The sequence below is a fragment of the Anser cygnoides genome, chromosome 3, assembly GCF_040182565.1.
Source record: "Anser cygnoides isolate HZ-2024a breed goose chromosome 3, Taihu_goose_T2T_genome, whole genome shotgun sequence".
Taxonomy (NCBI): domain Eukaryota; kingdom Metazoa; phylum Chordata; class Aves; order Anseriformes; family Anatidae; genus Anser; species Anser cygnoides.
The window spans coordinates 60,135,627-60,158,317 of NC_089875.1; the positions used below are offsets into that span (position 1 = coordinate 60,135,627).

Below are 22,691 nucleotides of genomic sequence, written 5' to 3' on the forward strand. Positions count from 1 at the left end.
TAAAAGTGCAAAACACTGCATAGCGCTGCCTTTCTTGGAGCAGATCCCCAGCTCACTAGCTTTGCTTTACATTGTAAATGAGAAGGGAATTTTGACCCCTTCTTGTGACATGCTACTGAACAGTGGCTTTTTAATTTTTTAAAAAATTTTAGTAGCCACTGTTTTGGGAATTGGACTAACTCACAACGTGCACTCAATATTAGATCATATGAATCCCTTGAAATGAAGCCATAATGAGAGAACAAAACCTAAGCCCCCTTCCTCCCCCCCCCCCCCCATGGTAATTCACCAGGGGAAATCTGACTTCCTGCCCAACACGTATACATACTAGGGCTTAACCAAAAAAAAAAAAAAGGGAGGGGGGTTGAGGGGAGGAGAAAAAAACCCGAATCAATAACAAAAAGAATCATTGCTGTCAGAGGTCAGGGGGTGGTGGGAGGGGGGAGAGATTACGTACATGGTATTTGGTTTAGTGAGGCTGAGGCTGGAGGAGGGGGTAGTCTGGATAACATGCCGTAGGCTGTCTTTCAATATTAGACACAGGGAGTTTTTGAAAATTAACATTAGTACAAAAAGAAGTCATCATAAAACTCCCAGGCAAAATTACCTGCTCTTATTTCAGGTTTCTGTTTGACAAACATTAAAGACTTTTTTTTTTTTTTTTTAATTTATATATATAAAGGCTTTTTTTCAGTGATCATTTATCTCGACAACTCGAGATGCCACCACACCGGGTTCACTAGGTTGCCTGCAGCAGCGCTCAGTGGGACAGGGCTGCGACAGCCCTTTGTCAGGGGTCCTGCGCTGCCCGGCAGGCCGAGGAGGATGGTGATGGAGGACTGACACAGCTCCTGGTGGGGGTCAGTGGCCACAGGGCCACCACAGGAGGACCGCCCGGCCCCGAATGGCTCAGCTTGGCCTGTTGTGGCTTGGCTTGGCCTGGCTTGCCTCGACCTGGCTCGGTTCGGCCTCTCCACTCACACAGGAGCAAGGCAGGCCTGTGAGGTACTAGAGTGTTGGTCTCAATGTAACAGCCAGATGAATAACCCCTGTGAGAGCAGTCTTCTCCAAAATAACTATGGATGGCCAAGGAAAGGGGAGTTAACGAAGTAGCAGCTCAGTTAAGCCACTTCCAAGCATTTTGTCTTTCCTCATGTGCAGCTAGGACCGCCCTTCTGAAACAGGGAAGGGTTCGTGCCACCAGTATTTACCACCAGTGTGGTAGAAAGCATCAGTGCAGGGATTACCGAACAAGCTTAGGTTAGCACACTGAGTCTGCTCCCATCAGCAACAGGTTTGCTACGCTGCTCGTTAAATACGGGCAGCTGAGAAACTGAGCACCTGGATGTAAAGACACCTGTACCGCTAACTCCTTATTTTAAGGGGCCTCACCCTTTTGAAATAAACTAAAATGGTAACTGCTCACTGTTGTGGTTTTATATTTTGGTGCTGTACATATTATACTATTGTGTCCTACTCAAGTATGCTGGATAAAAATTATGCAATTGGTGCTCCCACATGACTCTCACCTAGACAAAACTTGCATCGTATCACCGTGCTAAACTATGTGTTTTACAAAGATTGAATGCACAAGCATTTTTACTTTTCTTCAGTAACGTAGACTACTTCCTTTACATAGGAACTTGAAAGTCCCGGTTGTGCCTGTTTGGAAGAGGAGCCAAAGCTCCCAGGTGAGAAGGACAACTTAGAGTATCCAGAGAGCTTGTGTCTCTGGGGACTTTTTTTCTGCGTGTATCCTAATCACTGAACTGCCTTCTCTCTTATTCCTGTCACTGTCAGTGTAAAGGCCATAGCTCCCAGTTATGGATGATTTAACTGATTTTGACAGAAAAAAAGTTGCCAAACTACAGCTCCAGAAAAAGTCACTGATATTTAGTTGAAGAGCCGTGTAGCTGCATTTGCAACATCAGTAACATAAGGTAACCCCTAATTGATCGGGTGATGCGTGAGAAATTGTTGCAAATGTTTAATTTTAGGCACCAAAAACATATCAGTTTCACAGTGATCCATAATCCAAAAACTTCGGAAACTACTACTACTACAGGAAAAAAAACAACAGATGTGTATTCATTTCTGTTGAGCACCTGCCATTTCTTGCTCCCAGCAGAAATGACAGCAGTTCCCAAGAATCAGAGTCTCCTTTAAGCAAAGCATTTCTAATTTACAACCAAAGCGTCTGAGCAGAACCAAATATTAGGGACACTGACCCAAGCTACGGGTGCAGGGCCATGGCAGCCTCAGACCACTTCAACCCACTGGTACCTGATGCCTAGGCCAGGGGCCTTCCCCACAGCAGTTTGGATATAGCCACCCTCCCTCCTCAGCTGGTAGGAGACTTCAATGGCAGGGTTGTGGCCAGAAAAGGGCCTCAGCTGGCCTCTCACTCTTCAGGTCCCCAGGCTGATGGCTATGTCACTAGTACACTATTTCTGCTCCAAAGGGTGTAGGACTAGGACCAGGTTTTGTGAAAAAAGTTTGTTGTTGTTGTTTTGTTTTGTTTTGTTTTTTTCCCTCTTTGAAGTAACTTTAGACACTTCCAAGGAATGGGGTGGTACAGTTCAGGACAGTTTGCAGCACGTGCAGGAACACCAGGATGAGACAGCTGGCAAAAGAGTAACCACTTGTGACTCCATCAAGCACATAAAAAGCAGATATGAGACCACTCCTACATTTACAGTAACTCAAATAAATGTTTTTCATTTCCATTTATTACATTCGTAATTGCTCCACGCCGCCTGCGGGTCAGCTGGCAGCTGTACACTAAGTTGCATGGCAAGCAACTGCTGACGGGCTAATCGAATAACTCATTCTGACTTAAATAACCGGAACTGTTCTCTTCTGCTCTGCAGGCTGAGCTGGAGTCTGTACAGGATGGAGATGAATCCAACCAAGAGCAGGAGGAAAGGACGGGTACTTGGCTCACAGGCTGTCAATATGATGTCTTAAGCTTCTGTGTGAAGGTGGAGCATCACAGCTGGCATTGAGTGGAGCAACAGGGCCTTTCTGTTCTTGCTTTACCTGAAAAGCCCACCATGCTAGGTCCTGCCTGAGGCTCCTGGAATACATCAAGTCAGAGATCTAAGAGTGTAAATGTTTTCATCTAAATGATGACATGCTGTTTCGTGCTCCCATCCCTGCCCATATGGCCATTACTTTATGGCACAACAAAGGCTTGCCCAGCAGAGCACTGAAGTATCAGAAGATAAATGTATAAAAATTTAGTAACTGCCTTCTTCTTTGCTGTGTCATGTTACGTATTAATACAGACGTTATATCCCTGAGAAGTCTAGAAACACAGATAATATTTAGGTCCATCAGGAAGAATTACTGAAAACATCTAAAAGTATCCTTTCCATAAACAAAATGAATATGTAAGCACATCTTGGCACAGCAATCCTTTACTGCACCATATTATAAAGTACTCCAGAGCAATGAAAGTAGTTAAGCCAATTGTTTCATATTAGTTTTAACTTTATGCTCAGAAAACAATCTATGAACGATTTGCATCTCAGCAAAGAAACTTCCATAAGTGGTCACAAAAAAGGGAGAATCCAAATAAAAGTTCTCTCTTGCAGAACAGGAAGGAAAAAAATACTTGAACTTGAGGAGGTGTCTGGCTGGGCAGACAGAAGAAAGCATCAGAGGGTCAAAATCCCCTAAAGCCATTAGGGAAATACCAGAGTATTAAAAAAAAAAAAAGAAAAAAGAAAAAAAAAGGCACCATTAGCTTTAATGTTCCCACACAAGTCAGTCACAAGAGACAGGCTGGGCACTCATTTACATACAAGCTTCAGAATGAGACAAGCCTCATGTGACTTCAAAGTTATGAGTAATGGGCCCAGAAAGCAGCAGAAAAAAACAGTGGGATTAGGGGCATTTCAGCTGAAACCCTTCCTCTGTGCAGAAGTGGCAGCCAGCAGCAAGCGGGGTTAACCTACCTCCCCCTCCCCACTGCTTCCTCCCCTGAGGGTGTCGTGGTGGAGGCTCTGCCTCTTCAGGGAGCAGGGGCTGACGGCTGCCTCGGCTGGATGCTGGGAGCTGCCCTCACCTCGGTGAGCCTCACTGCAGGCATCCCTGCCAGGCCTTGCTTGCTCTTTCAGCACCAAGGTTTCTGCATGGTGTGGGAGTCTGGTGAATCAGGCAGGCATGCGAGTTGCATGAGTTGTGAAGAAAGGGGAAGGAGGGAACGGATAAACACAATTTGAAAAACAGGAATATGCTCTAAAGATTGGGTTGGTAGGTCCAACACGCTCTGCTCTGCGGAGCAGGTTTACTTCTAGCTTGTCTGCTCTGAAACGATGGGACGCACCAGTTCAGAGGGAGGTGGGCTGAACTGTAAAAAAGCACTGTGTACGAAGGTGGACAGGAACCCAGGAACATGGTCTAGAGAGCTGTAGAAATTACAAGCACTGGCTGACCCATTGCAAAAGTACTCAGGAATGTAACACCTCTGTGGTTTCAACTGGGAAAGCACTGAAGCTTGTGTTGAAACGTGCTCCTGAACAAACAGAAAGGATGACAGGGTTAACCAGGACAGAGAGCAACTGACCAGGAGAGGGGGAAGCAGGCAGGGTCACCTCTTAGGAAAGGGGCCCCTGTCCTGACAACACCAGGCAGCTTGCAGCTCTTATTTTTCTTTAAGATCACGGGCAACATGTAGAAGTCACAGTGGTGTAACGGTATTGCCTGTCCAGAGAGAGGTCTGAAAAATCCTTATGCCATGCTGAGGGAGTGTTACAACCCAGAAAGCCCCTGGCAGGGTGGCTGGGTTCAGCCGAATTTGTGATAAGAAAACACCACTTTCAAGTACCGTTCAGCCAAGCAGTCAGCACCTTGCTTTTCAGGAGTGACCAAGCAAGCCAGATGCCAAGACCAGAAAGCAAGGGGCTTCCCTGCTGCTCATGGTGAGAGGAGGTGGTTAGGCTGGCCTGGGCCTTTGCCCCCTGCAAGCATGCGGGTCACTCGTGGCCATCACTACCACCCAAAGTAGCTCTCAATCATTGTCAGCTGGGAACCCATGGCATAACTGGTAGATGAATGAAGAAAGCAGTCAAATCAGCCTGGCTTAGCATCCCTCACAGCCTGGTCTGGCCCCATCCTTACTCTGCCACACTCCGCTCTTGGGACTGAAGACTGAGCACCCACCCCCAGGAGCCAAGTCCTGATGCACAGCGACTGCATGCGTGTCCCACAAGGTACCAAGAGCTCTTCCTGAGAGGACACTGAAGTTGGGAGACACTAAGTGGAGACACACAACAAGTCATCACCTCAAAGCGCTTGGTTACATGACCTGAACCAGGGCGCATCAGTGATGTAACGAATCACATCCTGTGTGTGGTCCTGGACAGAAATCCTTTTGTCAGTGGGTGGCCCATGCTCAACTGTGCTCCTTCTCATCAATACAAAATACTGAATTCAATCCTTCAATAATTTATTTCTTTATATCAGAGAATGTTTTTCAGTCATAGATTTAAGTTTGCAAAGTTCAACACAGGAGTAAATATATGTAAAAAAAAATCCTAGATGTGCAAATTTCAAGTTGCATTGTTTGAAATAATATAAATATTTTAATAAAACTTATGTTCACATTAATGTTCACAAAATATATAAAATTTAACAGAAATAAGTCAAGAGTTATTTTAACTTTCTTTTTTAGAAACCTTTTTTTTTTTTTAATAACTAGAAAAGATTCTAAACTTGAGAAGCAAATTAGAAGAGGTACCACCTCTAAAACTGTAGCAGCAAAACAGATGCTGAAAACTTAAGAAGTATTAAAGGAGAGGAGAGAAGCAGGTATCACGCACAACAGTATAGGTGAGTTTGCTAAGGTACTGCAGAATGAGAAGTGAATGCATGAACTCCAGGAGTGAAATCTTGATCCTGAAGTACCTTATTACCAAGCTCCAAGCTGTAAGCATGATAACAGAATCACATTAAGGATAACAGAAGTGAGAGATTGGGAGTGGGAGGTATGAACAGCAGCATATGTATTTCTGACAATTATAATTGAAGAGAAGAAAGCTACTTTGGCTTCAGAACTGAAGCCTAAGATGAAGGGTTTCAGGGGGTTTTCAATATGTTGAAGGCAATGAGAGGGGAATTGCAGGGTTCGGTTTTCCCATCACATAGTTTTAAAAGGTGCTTCTGTAATCATGTTATCTTTCCAGCTATCTTCAGCTTTGGGAAAGGATCTAAATGGTGGTTAAGTGTATTGAAGGAGCAGACCACTACTGGTCTTGTTCAAGAGTGCAGTTTAGTTTGCCAAGGGCTCTGCAAACCCAGAACCACTCACTGTTACTACCCTAAATGCCTGCAGGAGCTCTAGCCTTGTTGAGCTCTGCAAGAACACAAGCAAGGAAACCAAAGCAAGTTTCTTCAGAGACCCTCTGTTTCAACTGCAAGTTGCATCAGCCTGTCCTGGAGGACCTCTCTCAGGAAAGACTTGCCTCTGACCAATATACGTCAACGCAGAGTTCCCACACCTCCAACAGTAGTTGTGGTTTCTTGTCTGGGAGCAGGGGAGGTATTGAGAAAGAGGCAGAAGCAGGAAGCTCTTTAGACTCAAATGCTTCAAACTTCCTACTGGGAACTCCAAGAATTAAATACAGCACGACAGGAGCTTATTCATGAAAGACAGCTCTGTGCAGAAAGCAACCAGTCCTTCTCAGCAGTCCTTGTATGCAGTGTTTAGAGGAATTAAATACTTATTCCCAAGAACAGGAATAAACAGAACAAGAGCAGACAGCTTATGTTCCCCCCCCCAACCTCCCACTCCCAGGACTGATAAGTGTTTTGGACATAGCACCATCTCAGTTAAGGAAGTAGCTGGCACCTCGTTCTTGTTCTTCACCAACTCTTCCTTTCCACTAGCCGTAGATCTGTTTGAACTGGTAGCATTCATTGCAGTAACCATTGCACTTGGTATTGCCATAGTGGTCACAAGCAGGGGCTTGGCAGCGCTGCTTCGGGGTCTCATCTGCAGCTGGCTCCCTGGGACTCCCCAGCTGCGCAATCTGGCCGCGGCGCTGGCACTCCTGGCACAGCTCCTCACTTCTGCACGCCAGGTTGTTCCGACACGAAGCCACAGCACACTGTCTCTTCTGGCTAGTCAATGCTGCTCGCTGTAAATCTCTGCGCTGTCCTGTTCTCTAGAAACACGTTAAAAACATTGTCAGTTATGCTGGCGACACGCGTGGCATTTCCATTTATTTTCAACTGTGCTAATGTGTTGTATATGTAACCACCAGGGGCTGTTAGTAAACACAGACAGCACACCGACGCAAACAGTGCAAGGGCTTTGGGACACTGCTTTGCAGAGCAGACAACTCAAATTGAAGCTAGTGGTCTTTTTAGCTCCTAGGAAAACGCATTTCTTCTGAAGGGTATGATACCAAGAGCTGAGTTGTGCTTTACCAAAGATCATCATAAATACTGTCGTTTCTTAGAAAAAAAGATTTTTTTATCTTTGGTAAAACTCAATTCTAGAGCCAGAACAAATCAAATGAAAACACCTGGAATAGAAAATCTGTAATGTGCTCAATGAAAAAAGCAACGTGAAGCAGACTAAATTTCTTGATGCTGCTGCATAGCCCTGTAGGTAAGAACTAAACTCTCCAGCTAGCAAAACAACTGTTGGTCCAATTGCTTCCAGTGAAATTGCTGGTGAAATTCCAGTCAGGTAAAGCTGAACACAGCCATGCTTAACCTAAACTGAGAACAACCTCAATGGGTGCTGCTCAGTTGTAGGGGGGGGAAATCATGAGATATCTTGCACTTGTCTTCCCATGACACTTAGAAAAATCTAATTTTGCTGCATCCTGTTACATGCTTTGAGTTATTCTCAGGAGAGAATAAACATGCTAAACAAGAGGAAGATTTTCAAAGTTCATACTTACTTCGGGCTGTCTCACTAGCTGTTCTTCTGTCCTTCTGGCTTCCTGAAATCGCTGGCTCTGGGCTTTAATGAAACAGTTCTGGCAGTAGCCTTCCAGCATGGTGCTACCCAGGGTGCCACAGTTGCGCTGCTGGCAGGACATGTTTTTGTGGAAGGCTGCAGCAGAGCTCCCTTGCTGACCAGCTGCTGAGGAATTCCTCTGAGATCTCCTCTGATGGCGTAGTAAAGCACTGTCTGTAATGCAAAGTAAGGACAGGAGGAGTTTGAATAAGCCCAACAGACCGGATGACCCAAGGCTACTAAGAAAAGCTCTTCATCTTACAAAGAAAAAAAAAAACTACTAGCCTCAAGCATGGAGTTTGGACAACCCAGAGATCCCCCAGTCAATGCACTTTCCTTCAGTTTACGTAAATAAGAGGGCTAATACAGACTGATTGTTACATCAGAAACTGCTCCAACAGCTGATTTGCTGAACTTGCTCTCAGCACAGAAACTGGATTCCACTGAAATCAAGGGGGAATTTCACCACTGGTTTCAGAGTATTGCCTGTGATACATCCCAACTCTTCCTTTCCTTTCACCCTCCCCTGTTACAATCACATTGGGTAACAGAACAGAGCTAAATGGGTTAACATGCCCTACACTTATTAATCTCACAAGGCAATCTTATATATTCCACATTCGCAAGGAAAACATTTTTCCTCGTGACCAACACTGCAAAATAAGCTTTTGCAAGCTTTTCAAGCTTTTATACAAGCTCATAATTTGAAAGTACATGAGAAGGGCAGTATCGGCATGCTTGTCAGCAACGAAAGAAGTGAGCATTATTCCTCTTACACGTGCCTTCTGCCCTCTGCACCCAAGGACACTGACTGTGTAATCAACTAGAAGCATGAAGTTGAAGATTTCAAGACATGATTTATCAACAATTACTTTTTTTATGGGCTTGACATGTGCACGTGTGTACTTGGTACTACCAAGAAAGATTTCAAGGTACATTATAATAATATACTCGTATGTTACTACAAAATACTTATTCCGTATTATCTTGCACACACGTTGTGTTTGCACATTATCTACAGGCAAATTTTGCTTGCTTTATTTATTGAAGTGACTTCAGAGTGTTATACCAGTTTTATCTTCAAATTCACACCAGGCTTTTTAAGCTTGCCTTAAAGCTTTGCCTTACAAACAGAACTGGTTTTCAGTAGCATCAATACAATACCACTTCCCTCAACAATTCCTACAGCTTCTCTAGTTATTATGAAGTTTAATTGGAGAAAATTCATAGCAAAACATTATTGCAGTTGAAAGGCATTAAATGTGACTCTTCATTGACTAAGTTTTGCTTCCATGAAAGCCAATGGGAAGCTTTGCAACAGATTTCACAGAAGTCCCACACGTTACTGTATGCCTCATTCCGGGATAATAATGGCAAAAAAGCATGTTCTCCTCACGCTGCTACTTGTGCTCCACACTGTTTCTGTCAACCCCTGTTTTTTTTAGGGCACAGTGTGTGCTGAACTTCAGTTTCACAATCTGCACCACATCTGACAGAGCTCACTTACCATGGTTTTCCCTGTACTCAAAGAAACACAGCGTGCAAAAGCCCTCATTCTGAGGGGTTCCAAAGAACTTGCAGCCAGGTTTCCTGCAGAGGTTACTTCCCCTCTTCTCCTCCGGACCGTGTGGGGCATGAGGCAGTGGTGCCAGCGGTGGCTCCTCACAGTTGTTGTTGGGAGCCTGATGGCAAGAATGCTGAAGGAGGCTCGGTGACATCTGGGATGGGTCAGATGTAGATCTCTGGTGGCACGTGGGCAGAAAACCAGGGCCGCCATTCGAGGAGCGCTCTGTAGTCCTTTTGAAACAAGTGCTGCATATGCCATTAAAGGTCCTGTTGGCCTTCTGAAGGCACACGTTACACGTGGCATAGTCTACCTGTCTCTGGTCATCCAAATTGTTACAAGGAGCGCGCTGTCTGGAATTGTAGCAGCGTTCGCAAAGTCCGTTGTGTTGCACGTTCAAGGTGAAGGGACAGTCTGGAGTCCTGCATTTCATGGCAGTGGTTTCACTGTAGAGGAAGAGGCTTGGAGCAGTTGGAGGTGCGGAGCGAGGCCCTGCTACAGACTCTGCAGACATCCATCCCCCAGGTTCACAAACTTCACCGCGGGAGGAGCCTGATCCAGCTACTTTTAGTTTCTCAGGTGCTGCTTTAGAGGTCTGCTTTCTTCCTTTGCTTCCCTGCGACCTCCGCTCAAAGCACTCATGGCAGTAGGGCTGAGTGTTCACAGACATATAGAAAGGGCAGTTCGGAGTTTCACATTTCACCTGTAAGAGGGAGAGCTGTGAAAAAGACAGTTCCTGTCTGGTCTTGGAGCAGGTTTCTCTTCTAGCAGGCTCAGCATTCTCCTGCCATTTCTTGTACTCATGCTGCACCAGTTGAAAGTAATCCTCCACAAGGTTTATTTCTTTGGGTAGGTTGCCTTCATCCAACCTGACAAACAAACAAAAAAAAATTATCACCGGTTGAAAAGGGCAGATGGTAGGGGGTGGAGACAAATACAAGCCACGTGGGGAGGAAATGTAGATTTAATACACATCCATATTACTCAGCTAGAAGATCCAGGATGTTAACTGTTGCTGTAAATGGAAATAATTTTAAAAGCAGGTGTTCAGTGATGTCAAATGGAGACTTTCACATCTAAAGAAATGGTCTTACACAGTGCTAAACACAGAAGTATTCTTGGAAGGATTTTCAAGGTAAGGGTTTACTGTCTATGAAAGATGTATGCAGGAAGGCTACAGATAATCTCTCAGAAATAAAAAGCAAAATCCCCCAAATTCTGAATTCCTCTGAAGACCAATGCTCAGCTGAGCTTAGAGTGTTTGACCACCCTCTTCACAGCCCATGCTCAGAAGAAAACTTTGCTCCTGTGGAATTGTATCATGAAATACTGAGTCATTGTGAAATCTGCTCCCTTTTTTTGCTCTATGGGGTCTGCATCTACCAGTCAAATTCTTTAAACAAACTAGGTGGCTTCAATTCAGTTGAAGCAATGCTAGAACCCATCACAGAATCCCTACGTGACCCTGACCGCAGGGAAAACCCCACATCACAGCTTATCGTGCAATAGCTCAGAGGATGAGGAGCCAGCACTGCTGGTAATACTCGAGAACCCATTGTGGCAGTGGCACTCGACAGCATAGAGATGTCGCCGTGGGCTGTAATGGGAGAAGTGACAGGGGATAGGGGGAGTCACGAAGGGATGGGCAGGCATTGCTGCCAGCAGTCCCCAAATTAGAGAAGCTGGTGAGTGCAATCAGCTGCTCCATACGTTGCTGACTGCTAACTGCCAGGGGGACAAGGGCAGGTGCCAGCTCCTCCACTGGCCACAGCTTCCTGTCTGCTGCGACGCTGCAAGAACGCACCCTTTCAAGGCATTTGTATGTTGAGCATACTGCCAAGTACTTGTCTGCCTAGTGCAGACAAAATTACACCACTGCACTTTATGCAATTTACCCTTCAATGAAGTGCAGGACTTCTGCCTAACTAGTTCCTGGTTTTAACTACTTCTCAGCCACTCCCTGAGTAACGTAAAAGTCACTGAAACTAGTCTGTTGGCTTTACTCTTCTAAAATATGAGGCTCATGCTGCTAAATCTGAAGACTTTGAGACCGGTTCAAGCACATATCACTTAAAACCACGTGAACGGTAACACCAATATTTTATACTGCAGAGGGCAAACACGCACTATCATGGAAGGAAAGAAACAGGGAAGGGGCACACACACAGGCTGGTGTGGCTTCTACCACCACCTTAAACAACATAACTAAGGAAACAGGAATGACACTCACTTTGCAGCGTTAATTAGATGAGTTGTACCATGATCCCAGCCTTGCACTGGAATTTCTATGACTATCAAGTAGTCCTTTAGCAGCTGCTCTTTATCCCTCTCCTCCACATCTGTCAGAAAGTGCACGCTCAAATCCTCGAATCTGCCTCGTTCGCTGGTGACCAGAGGGACAGCCCGGATTTCTGTGTGGAAACACAATGGGTTAGCACAGATACTTTACCTGACAGGAATAACCACAAGATGCAACACAATGGAGATGTCAACACTGCTGCTGAAATTTGGAGAGACAAGAGACTGGCTGCCAAGACCAACTGGTTTCCGAACAGTGCGATTAAGAGAGGATGCAGACACATCTGTCCCACACATCTAGTCCCATCCTACTGGGATTTTTAACATCCCCATAGCAATTGCCTTCTCCCTGGGGGAAGTATCATAGAGCTTAGTTTATTACACCTTTTCATAAGATGATGCCCTAACCTGAATCTAGAGAACTGTTATCCATTTGGATGAGATACATGCTTTGCCATTTTTAATGTATCTCACTACCCCTGCTAGGCAGCTGCACACAGCTGTGAGACCATGTCCTTTGAAGCTTCTTTTATGCTGGTACATGGAAAGGAGGCCAGCACACAGCGAAGCAGAGGACACCCTTTGATCCCAGCCTGGAAGCAGGTGAGCTGTACTCCACTTTCAGCTGGCATTTTAAAGACAATTTTTAGTTTCTATTCAGATTTACACACACAGCTGTTTCTGCTTACATTTTAAGAACATATTCCAAAGAAATCTTTTGCATTAACTTTTAAAATGCAAATATTAGCCAAATTATATTTTAAATGCTGTATCAGCATAAAAGTATTGAAGAGGCTATGCAAATACTAGACGAAGTACTTGAAAAATACCTGGCCCACTGTCCTTCAGGGTCACTAGAGGTGTAAAATGCATATTGTCATAGCCAAGCACAATCGGATATCTGTAGCATTCTTCAGCTGGCCAAAGGAGTGGCAGGTAAACACCGCCAACGTTCAGAGGCGCAAAACTGGAGCCTGATTCTAAACTTCTCACCACTTTATCTGCACAAGGAAGAAAAAAAATCTGTTAAGCACAAATATGTATGTGCTATAGGTAACAGAAAAACACTCTGGGTGTTTAAAACAATTGCTGAAACTCCTAGTTCTGAAATACATCTACCTGAAAACAACAATTAGCAAAATCAGATCACTAATTCAGCACAGACTAAGGTAATCCTTCACACGAGATGACTTGCTGGGCAACTCACCTGCAAGGACAATGATTGGTCTTCTGAGGATGTTAGCAAGGATGAAGATGTGGATTTCTTCCAGTGCGTTGTAAGGAAGCCTGTTTCGAGCCCCAGATGTTTCTGGAGAGGTCATTTCAATGAGGTATTCCCACTCTTCCTCCCAGTTCTGAGGAAAGAAACATCCATCAGCAATGGTTTAAAGACACGGAGGTCAGGAACCAACTGCAGCACTCAAAATACTCATGTTTTCCCATTTCTTCCAAAGAAAGAATATTTCCTCTCTCCACAAACAGTGGGATCCGTGAAGCCAAAGAATCAAAGAAAATCAGCAAGGCAACACCGAGAAGCATTCAGGAAACTGCACAATTCCCTCAGGCCGCCTTACCCGGGTGTCATAGCGGAGTCCCGTCTCTACAAACTCCTGGGACTTAATAGCCTCCCGCTGCCAGCGCAGCTTGAAGTTCCGCGTATCAATCTCCCTGAGGGCGCTAAACAATGTTTTTCTCAAGACGAGGTCAATATCTTCAATACCCCACATGTACTGTGATGCAGCGTGCATGAGGCAATTTCCATCACCTGAAGAAAAAAGAGCACAGGTTTTAAATGGCTACTTAAATAAAACCCCACCAACAAGTAGGATGTGGAATTAATTACGCAGCACATACACATATTCCACGTGCACTTTTCATTAAGCCTCTGCCAGAGGGCTTTTCACAGGAAGATGGCAGCTGCGAGTGCTCTGCTCAGGGGAAGAAAGCAAGTTGTCCCCTCTCTACTTCTTGTCCCTGCACTGGCTGGCTGCACTCAGCAGCGGTGGGAAACCTGCCCCTTATCTATCTTACTTAACTGCTCCTTGTTCATCTTACTAACTAGGACTGATCTCATGAACTAGATTTTGGGGTTGCCTGCAGATGTCAAGCAGTTGCGACGGCTTTTAAACACAACCAAGTCATCTTAAAAGTTCAAAAGAATGTGTAAATCTCCCTCACCAGTGTTTAAACAAATGTACACCTGATGGCAGAGGGCTGAGAAAATGGAAAACACAAAGAATATCCTATAGTAACACCTCCCCTGACGAGCACTGCATAGGAAGGCTTGGCATTTGTCTGTGCATGGAGGAATTATAATGAATTATAACGACCTGTTCTTCCCTTTCTGTAGCTATTTCATTTATGTAAAGCAATTGCAGGAACACCTCTTGCCTTCCTCTCAGAACTGATAGCTGTATGTATGCTGTGCTGTTGAAAATTTCATGTAGAGATTCGCTTTTCTAAAGCACAAAATTAAAATTAGCTAAATGAAAAACATAATTATTTGCCTTTCATTTAGACAACGACTTCCATTGAAGGAGTCCTCTTTACATGTAGGAAGAAAAGCAGAGTTCTGCAATTTCACAGGGAAGGAACTGAGAATCTGAGTAGTTAATAAACTTAATTGAAAGGCGTGACAAAGTATTTGTATGGCTCTGTTTCAAATTCTACCTCTATCCACCCTCTTCAGAAGCCTTTTTGAAAGGGAAATAGCAAGAACCATTACTGTCATGTCCTCAGATTCAAAACTAGGCCTGGTGTTTAGTACAATGGTAAACAGATTCACTGAAAGTTAAGAAACCATATTAATTTCCTTGGAAGAGAGGACATCAACCATGATAAAACTGCTAGATTTTTTTGGGCAGGGGAGAGAGGAAAAAGAAAAAAAAAAAAAAGACCCCAAACTTAAAACCATGCATCAGGCTACATGCATTATGAGCTCAAGTAAATCATTTGTGAACACTTTGCTATTTTTTCTGTGAAACTGCTCAGAAAAACCTACAACAGACACCAGATCCTGAATAAGTATCATTTGAAACATACTTAACATTTTATAAATTGTTATGGTCTCGCTGCATATCAGGTTCCTACCACTGACTTCTGGTTTCTGAATGGCGTCTTGCAAAGCTTACTTAACGTCTGCAGACTGCGTACTTGAGCTCAAAAAAATCAGGGAAGAGCATATAATATTGAAAACCTGACTGGGTTTCCTTCTGAACAAGAGAGATGACATATTAATCCCATTAAAATTTTCCCTTTGCAAAATCTAGAGCAAAGATAAGATTTTTTTTTTTTCTTCTTTCAGAGCTGACTTTCAGTTCTTTATTGAGAAGCAGCGCCCAAAATTCCTTACGCAGCACTTGGAATTCCCCAGCGCTGTTTGACTAGCAGTTGAGCAACAGTTGTACTTTTTGTTCTGCTGCGCGCACGGCTGCACAGCGAAGCCTCCCTCGGACTTTCCCGGGGGGTGTGGTTGGGCGAGCTGGAATGAATGCCTATTCATTATACAAGTGAAATCGCTACAGCCAATAGATGATGGAATTTTAAATTAAATTTTTTTTTTTAAGTTTCAATTTTTATACCTCCTACCGTCTGCTTTCTATCCACCATTCACATGCCTGCAAGTAAACGCGCAGTGATTCTTTTTGTAAGGAGAGAAATTACACCATCAACTCATGTACATATTAGGTAAAATATACATTAAATGATCCTGTAAAGATCACTTTGCTTTGAACAGTATGAACAACTAAAGCCTTCATTAAAAAAAAAGTAGATTTTTCTGAAGAAAGCCCATCTTTGAAGGAACTAGTATTCCTCCCACATCTGTGGGTTAAGCAGTCAAATGCTTTTAAAATTTTCTTCATGCCATGTGGGAGAAAAAAAAAAAAAATCACCATAGTTTTTCCACTCATTTGAATAACATAATTTTCTGGTCTAGTACACGGCTTCTCCAGGCTCCCGTCAACCATCCTCTCCTTCAGCCCAGCCTGCCTCCTGCAGAGCTGCAGCTACTTTGCATAAACCACGGGTTCCCAAAGCCACTCCTCCTGCGCAAGCACTTGATGACCTTGCAGCACCTTACAGCACCAGACGGAAGCCAAGTGCAATGCACTGGCTGCACGGGCAGTGGGGGATCACAAGCTAACCCCTTTTGCTTTGCCATCCCTAATATTTCAGCATCCTGTATACTGGTACACCTACTCACGGATAGGACCCAGGTCCATAAATTGTCCCCAGTTATAACACTGGTCTAGGGTCACAACACAAGGCACCAGACCCTGTTCACTGAATATTGCGTTAGCAGCAGTAAGGGCCTCTCCAGGCAGCATTGATCCCTGCAGAACTCCTATTAACATCAGATACGGGATTCCAAAGCCTGCACCGTGGGCATAAATTACATACACTGTCCATTTTCATAGTAGGACTGTTAGAGTGCATCTCTTGCAGTGAAGTTTTGAAGACACAACACTTGGAGTGATTTTACCCTCCTGGTACCTGCCAAGTACTGCCTGCCCGACCTGAAACTCTCGTCCTCTGGAAGTTCAAGGTTACCCAGTCTTCACGGACAGACTAATTACAACCATGGGAATTTCATGCAAGAGCAGAGGCTGCCCACAAAAGCCCACCATAAGGTCAGTGCCTCAATTACAGTAACAGAGATGTACATTTGGATCAGGCTCTTTAAGGTCACAGCAGCTGCATCTGCATGGTGGTTGTTTTCATGGGTTTTGTAAAATACAATTGTGTGCAAACAGGAAAGAAAAGACTGTGGTCTAGGAAGACAAGGACAATGTACATATAAACAGAGAGGAAAATAAGCTTCCTAAGAGCATAATGTACAGACTTGAACTAGGCTGAAGGTCCACCACACCCAGTTTTTCTATAACCAGTGTCATCTGCTCCTTGAGCAAAGAATATATATTTCCCATAATCTTGATGTCCTCAGTGTCCCAGTCTACTTTCCCATTTGGGGCATGCTATGCTGTAGGGAATCCTGAGTCTAAGCTTGGAGTTGCATGACCGTAAGTCATAGCCATTACCAAATCTTTCCTGCACTGAACGTGAAATGCCCAGCAATTCTCACAGTCATGTGCAAAGTTTTCCTGCTTGACAACACGGGCTCTTGCGTCCCGCTAAGAAATCGCTGCACTATCGCTATTTCATTTATAGCGCCTGACACAATACACATAAAGTAATGCTAACATGAGTTTCACTGACCAACACTGATCCTTAAAATAAGAGGGCATTGCACACTTTCTTGCCACACAAAGGCGGCTGCCCTGGCCAAGAGAGGAATGACTGCCAAGCCCCGAGGGAAGGCAAGAGCTCGCAGAGCCCACCAGGCAGCCAAGCCCACCACCAGTGAGATCAGCTTGCCAGGGGCAGCGTGCTCCCACGGGCACCGATATCACAGCTGGGTCATCACCAAACCTTGCCTGCCAGTCACAACTGGCACTTCGACACAAGCTCAAAGACCTGCTCACAACTTACCATTAGTCTTCAAAGGCACAAGTCTCCTGACTTCCATGCACCAGTTCAGCTTCCTCTGGCGCTCCAGTGAAGTCTGGGTGGCCTGGTCAGTCAGCGCCTTCTGAAGTGTTTCCCGAAACTGAGGGCAAAACTGGCACATTCTGAACATTTCTATGGTGTATCTGTGCATAGTCCTGAAGTGGTGAATTATTCCATTGGGGGGTTTGACCAGATCTTCAGGTGTTCTCTCTCTAATCTTCACAGCTTTCAACATATTGCTCTGATATAAAGCCTGAGGAAGGACATGTTGGCCAGCCATGTTCCCAGACAAAATCTGAAACAAAAAAGAAAAGGATTCTCTTATTGACATGTTAGTGTCCTTGCACTGTAGTGCTATTACTTCTGCAGAGACTGAGAATGAACTTCCAGGTGTGGGATTCTGGTTGTTTTTTTGCCCAAAAAGTACACAGAATGGACACAGTCCACCAAGGCTTACATAGCTGATCATTTTCAAAGTTCACATCCATCATTCTGTCTGCATTACTCAGATATAGCCACTGAACAGCTTATTTCACTCATTTACTGTGATCACTTACTGAAATATTGAGGAGAATTTATTCATAATGAAGGAAATTACATCATTGTTCAAACAAAGGCATTTAAATGAAAGCAAGGATAAAAAAAGGCAAGATCAAGGGAAGGGAAAATTATCTTGGAAACTTGACTAATTGATAACTGCACAGTAATGCCATATGAACCTGCTGAACTTTCAGCACGTTCCAAGCTCTTGTTTTGATGACATGCCAAAAAAAGCAGGTAATGACCATTTCAGCTTTCTGCAGCCCGTGCATACTGAGAAGTGATGCTTGGGATAGTACAAAGAACCTGCATAATTAATTACACGTGTGCTAGTCCCATACTTACAGAAGCTGAAGATGGTAAATAAGGTATTAGTAGCAGAGCAAGTACTCAAGGACAGACTTATGTTACTCTTCTTGAGGCTCCTTATGTTTTGTGAGCAGTGGAGCTGCTGCACAGAGGTGCTTGTGCAGCGTGTGGGGGTGCAAAGAGCAGTGCCAGTATTACTCACCCCTAAGTCAACAGAGCTGAAAAAGCATTTCCACTTGGCTCAAAAACCCCAATATTTTTCCACAGTGGGACAAGTAATGTTTACTGCCCTGCATCCCTTTCTTCAGTATCTCCGGCCTCATGGGTTACAGCAGGAAGAACAAAAAAACCCCATAACCTCAAACTATCTACAGCCTGAAATGCTTATTCAGAGCACCCTAACGTTGCGGCTAGCTACAGCCAAACAGAGGGACCACATTCACACATCTCTCCAGACTCCCGTGCACTACAGCAGCTAATGCTATGAACAGCTATTTTTACAGGGAGAGACTCTCCATGCTGTCCAGGTAGATTACTTCTGTGTCTACAAACAAAGCGAAGTTTCTAATAAGAAAAATAAAGGTTTGCAGACATCACGTTTAGAATTCAGCTGGTCACATTAGAAGAGAATACCACTGTAATTATGAATTTAGTGACAAATACCAAGTCATAGGCATATATCAAGACCATGCCCAGCACAAGGAGCAACTGAAAACCAAACTGTGCAACTACTGGGATGTTTCCTAACAGTGGCAGGAGTCTGGAGGGCCAGAGAAAGAAAGGAGGACTGCAATCTGAGGGCCTGACCACCAGCCTGTGGGGACAGAAGACCCGACTTGCACAGAAGGGCTTCAGCAGGTCCTTCCATACAGGGGACGAGCGAGAACATCCAGCTCCAGCCGCCCTTCCGGAGGCTGGGAAGGGCTCTCAGGGTGAGGGACCTCCAGCTCCCGCTGCCAAGAGCTGCCTCCTGCAGCCTGGCCAAGAGCCAGCTGGCCGAGACAGCCGGTGGACATCCTGTCAAACCCGAAATAGAGGCAGGTGATACACGAGACAGCGCAGTCCTCTCTGCCCAACCAGGGCAATGTCATTCACGCCATATTATTTCCTCTGCTTGTGGCAGCGCACTAGGAACAGTGCTCAGAGCTGTCAGCTCTTGCAACACGTGGAAACGCTTTCCTTTCTATAATAATGATGGTATATTATACATGTTTTCCCTAAGAATATACAACCTTACAATAGAAACAACATGTTTTCTCATCCCCCACAGTTTTATACATACCACTCACATAATCCTACGTTTAAATGTACGAATGATTTAAGAAATATATAAACAACCACCTATTAATCTGCTTCATAATCACAGCTCTACTTTGCTCGGCGACGAGCAGAATATCGAATCCCTTCGTTACGTAAGTAGAGTCATTGAGTCAATAGGTTGATTTTTTTTTTTTTAACCCAAATAAAGACTTATCACATGATTAAGCACTACTGACATGGCCCCTTGAAATGGTTATTTCCAGCTTTAAGCAACAGAAAGCACTGAGCTTACAGGAGCATTCACTGGAACCGTACTACTCGATGCTCTGTTCTGCAGGTACGTTTTCCCCTCCGCGCACGGAAAATACTACGACATTTACAGCCACCAAACATCGATCAAGGCAGAAGCCGAACAACGCTGGTTTTAGAAAGCGGTGACGAAACAAAAGCAGCTCAGCAGCCCCGTAAGCCGGTGATTCAGCGAGCAGCAAACTCAGCTCCAGCTGTGCGGGTTTGTGCTGGGCGCTGCTCTAAGCCTTCCACACAGGAGCTCGCAGGAAAACAAAACGCTGCGGGCTGGCTAGGCAGCTGTCTCACGCCGCGTATAGCTTCCCTGTTCATCCCCCCAGGGATGCCTGGGGTCAGGCTATTTCTGTCCCCTGCCCTCTGCCCGAAATGGCCGTGCCGTGCCGGCTCGCCCGGGGCTCGGCGCCCCCCCAGCCCCTCCTGCCCCCAGCCGCGGCCGGGAGCCGCTCCGGCAGGGCTCCGCGCCCCGCTCCGCCGCTCCCGCCGGCCCCGAGCCATCAACAGAGGGCACAATTTCCTCGCCCGGCAAAGGGCTGCCGACAGCAGCCCCGGAGAGCCGAGGCGCGGCCTCCCTCCGGCCGCCGCTCGCCGGGAAGCCGCGGCCGCCTCCCCGCCCGGCGGGGCAGCGCTCACCTCCGTGCCGCCGGGCGCCTCCGGGAGGTCCTGCCCCTGCGTCCTGCTCAGCAGCCGGGCCGCGGCGGGGGGACGCAGCCGAGCCCCGCAGCCATCCACGCCCGCGGAGCCCGCGGGGCCGTGCCGGCAGCGGGCCCGGGGTGCCCTGGCCGCTCCGCCGCCTCCGCCGCCCCCTCCCCGCCGGAGCTGCTGCCGCCGCCGCTGCCTCCGCCGCGGAATGAAGGGCTGAGCCCAGCCTCTTGTTTTTTTTTCCCCTTTCTGTTTCAGCGACCGGGCGAAAGAAAAAAAAAAAAAAAAAAAAAGCACAACACAACACACACCAAGAAAAAAAAAAAAAAAAACCCCACCGGGGATTTCCACCGTCAGCGCTTGGGACTTTCCGACATGTGACAACCGCAGCGCCGCCGGCCCCCGGCAGCCGCCGCCAGGGGCCGCCGCAGCGCCCCGTGCCTCCGGAGCCCTGCGGAGCCCTGCGGAGCCCGTCCTCGGCCCGGTGCCCCCGGCCCGGCCCGGCCCGGCCCGCCCGGGGGCTGCGGCAGCGGGGCGGCTCCTGCCCGTGCGAGGGGAGCCGGGGCCGTGCCCGGCCCGCAGCCTGCCCCCCGGTTGTGTCTCCCCCTCCCGGCCGGGCGGGCACAGGCCCCGTGGGCTCACCCGAGCACGGGGAAGCCTCCGTGCCCCCCTGCTGGATGGTGGCCCTGCCAGGCTGTCCCATTTGGTGCTGTTCCTCTAAGCCCTCCCCCAAACTCAAGCCCCTCTGCTTTCTCTGAGGCTACCTGTACTCCACCGTTTTGGCTTTGTATGTCAGTAACCGCTGCTGACTTTATTTCTGTTAATTAGGGGTTACGCTCTTGATACATAATCACTTAGATCCCCGTACTGGTATTTTAGGAGGTGTTAACGGGCTTTGATCCAGCCCTGCACGAGGTAAGGCCAGTGCAGGTGTGGGTCAGGACTCGAGCTGTGGAGTTCAGGAGGTGGTAGTGTCAGGGCAGGTTGGTAAGCTGTTGTCCACACCTAGCAGTTTGTAGCAATTGTTGAATTTAATGATTGCAATCCATTAATTCACACCTTCAAACAGTATCCTGAAGTCCGTGCAATGGAACAACTAAATAAAATACAATACTTAGGGCCTGTAGGTACAACTTATGGATGTGATCTGTGGTGGAAGTTGTCAGCGTCTTGCCCACGAGGCTTGAAACCTGAAGGCAGGCAGAAATAAAATACAACAAAGTTTGTTGTGGTCTTACAAGGCTCTACCCCTACCGATGCTGAACTCCTGCCAGTTGCCGAGCGTCCAGCCTTCCCACTGACTTGAGAAGCTGGGGTTGCCCCACACCTTGAAATCAGGCCTTAAGTTTTGGCTCTTTGTCATAGAAAGGTGGATTTTGGAAAAGTTCCCTTGTCTCACCTCCTTTAGCACCAGCTGGCTCAGCTCGTGCTCTTGTGTCACATGCTGTAGTTACGTGACAGCATACTCTTTCCCAATGTTGAAAGCCCCTGTGTAGCCTGCTGTCCTTCTTTCTCTGTCTTTGTTAGAAAAGAAGTCAGTGACATAGCTGGAAAAATAATAATACTTTCCATTTTTATTTTTTTTACCCCTCTCTCTAGAGAGATTTATTACAAAAGATTTTTCTTTTTCTTGGCCTAGCCTCTCAGTTGCCTTGGAAAGTAGTAGTTAGGTAGGTAAGGCTCTGCCCTTAAGGATTGATGGTCTGAGGGTTGACTGAGATCCAGGGAGGCTGGATGCCTGAGGGGAGAGGGCCTGAGCGATTACTTGCATAACTAGGGCAGCAGCTGGGGTGTGGTTTACCCCGAGTATGTTTCCTTCAGCAGTGAAGTCAGTTTCAAACAGAACTTGCCATTCTCTGCTCCTGGACATTTTTCCCTATCCCCATGGGTGTGCCAAGGCGCTGGGTTATTTAAGTGGTCTGATTAGAAAACAGCTATACGTATATATAAGTGCATGTGTGTATATTTTTACCCAAACGGTTTTTCTCTGTGACTCTCAGCTAGCTACACAGAGAGCATTTGAAGTGATGGTGAATTCCACCGTGGAGTGGGAATGAGGAGTTAAGGTAGGAAGCAGGGAGAAAGGAGCTGACTTATACCCTGCTTTTTATGTAAAACTACAGCAAATTGATATAGGAGTGGTTCTAGTTCCTTTTGTTTGTGTTGTTTTTTGTTTGTTTGTCGATCCTGTGAGAAAACAAAAGGAAAGTAAGTGTGAGTAAAGAGACTAACAGGTATTCTGCAGGTATTAGCTGAGAGCCTGTGAGGGAAATAGCGAGTCTGAGGAAA

General features: G+C 46.0%; 1 protein-coding gene and 1 long non-coding RNA gene across 5 annotated transcripts; one reads left to right on the forward strand and one right to left on the reverse strand.

Annotated features, from left to right (window-relative positions):
• The first annotated feature begins 364 nt into the window (after positions 1-364).
• Positions 365-3,738, forward strand: LOC136790449 (uncharacterized). Its single transcript, XR_010830375.1, has 2 exons — positions 365-1,691; positions 2,871-3,738. It is a non-coding gene; the product is annotated as an uncharacterized lncRNA (long non-coding RNA).
• Positions 3,739-5,435: 1,697 nt separating this feature from the next.
• On the reverse strand, positions 5,436-21,121 carry TNFAIP3 (TNF alpha induced protein 3). Of its 4 annotated transcripts, none has more exons than XM_013175521.3 (9): positions 21,045-21,121; positions 17,328-17,640; positions 13,412-13,602; positions 13,045-13,192; positions 12,668-12,838; positions 11,770-11,950; positions 9,483-10,408; positions 7,917-8,149; positions 5,436-7,169 (listed from the first exon to the last, which is right to left on the reverse strand). In XM_013175521.3, exons 2-9 carry the CDS (start codon positions 17,623-17,625, stop codon positions 6,888-6,890), a joined length of 2,430 nt encoding a protein of 809 aa, XP_013030975.3. In that variant the 5' UTR covers positions 17,626-17,640; positions 21,045-21,121; the 3' UTR covers positions 5,436-6,887. The 4 variants fall into 4 exon arrangements, with proteins under 4 accessions (XP_013030975.3, XP_066850345.1, XP_047931726.2 ...); XM_066994244.1 differs by lacking the exon at positions 21,045-21,121 and adding an exon at positions 20,741-20,763; XM_048075769.2 differs by lacking the exon at positions 21,045-21,121 and adding an exon at positions 20,394-20,527.
• Between the last annotated feature and the right edge of the window lie 1,570 nt (positions 21,122-22,691).

Excerpts from the sequence above, each read along its gene's own strand:
- TNFAIP3 (XM_013175521.3), bottom strand. The coding sequence starts at position 17,625 with ATGGCTGGCCAACATGTCCTTCCTCAGGCTTTATATCAGAGCAATATG. Across the intron at positions 13,193-13,411 it reads GACTCCGCTATGACACCCGG|AACTGGGAGGAAGAGTGGGA; the intron begins GTAAGGCGGCCT and ends TTCTTTCCTCAG. Across the intron at positions 11,951-12,667 it reads CCTGAAGGACAGTGGGCCAG|AAATCCGGGCTGTCCCTCTG; the intron begins GTATTTTTCAAG and ends GTTTCCACACAG.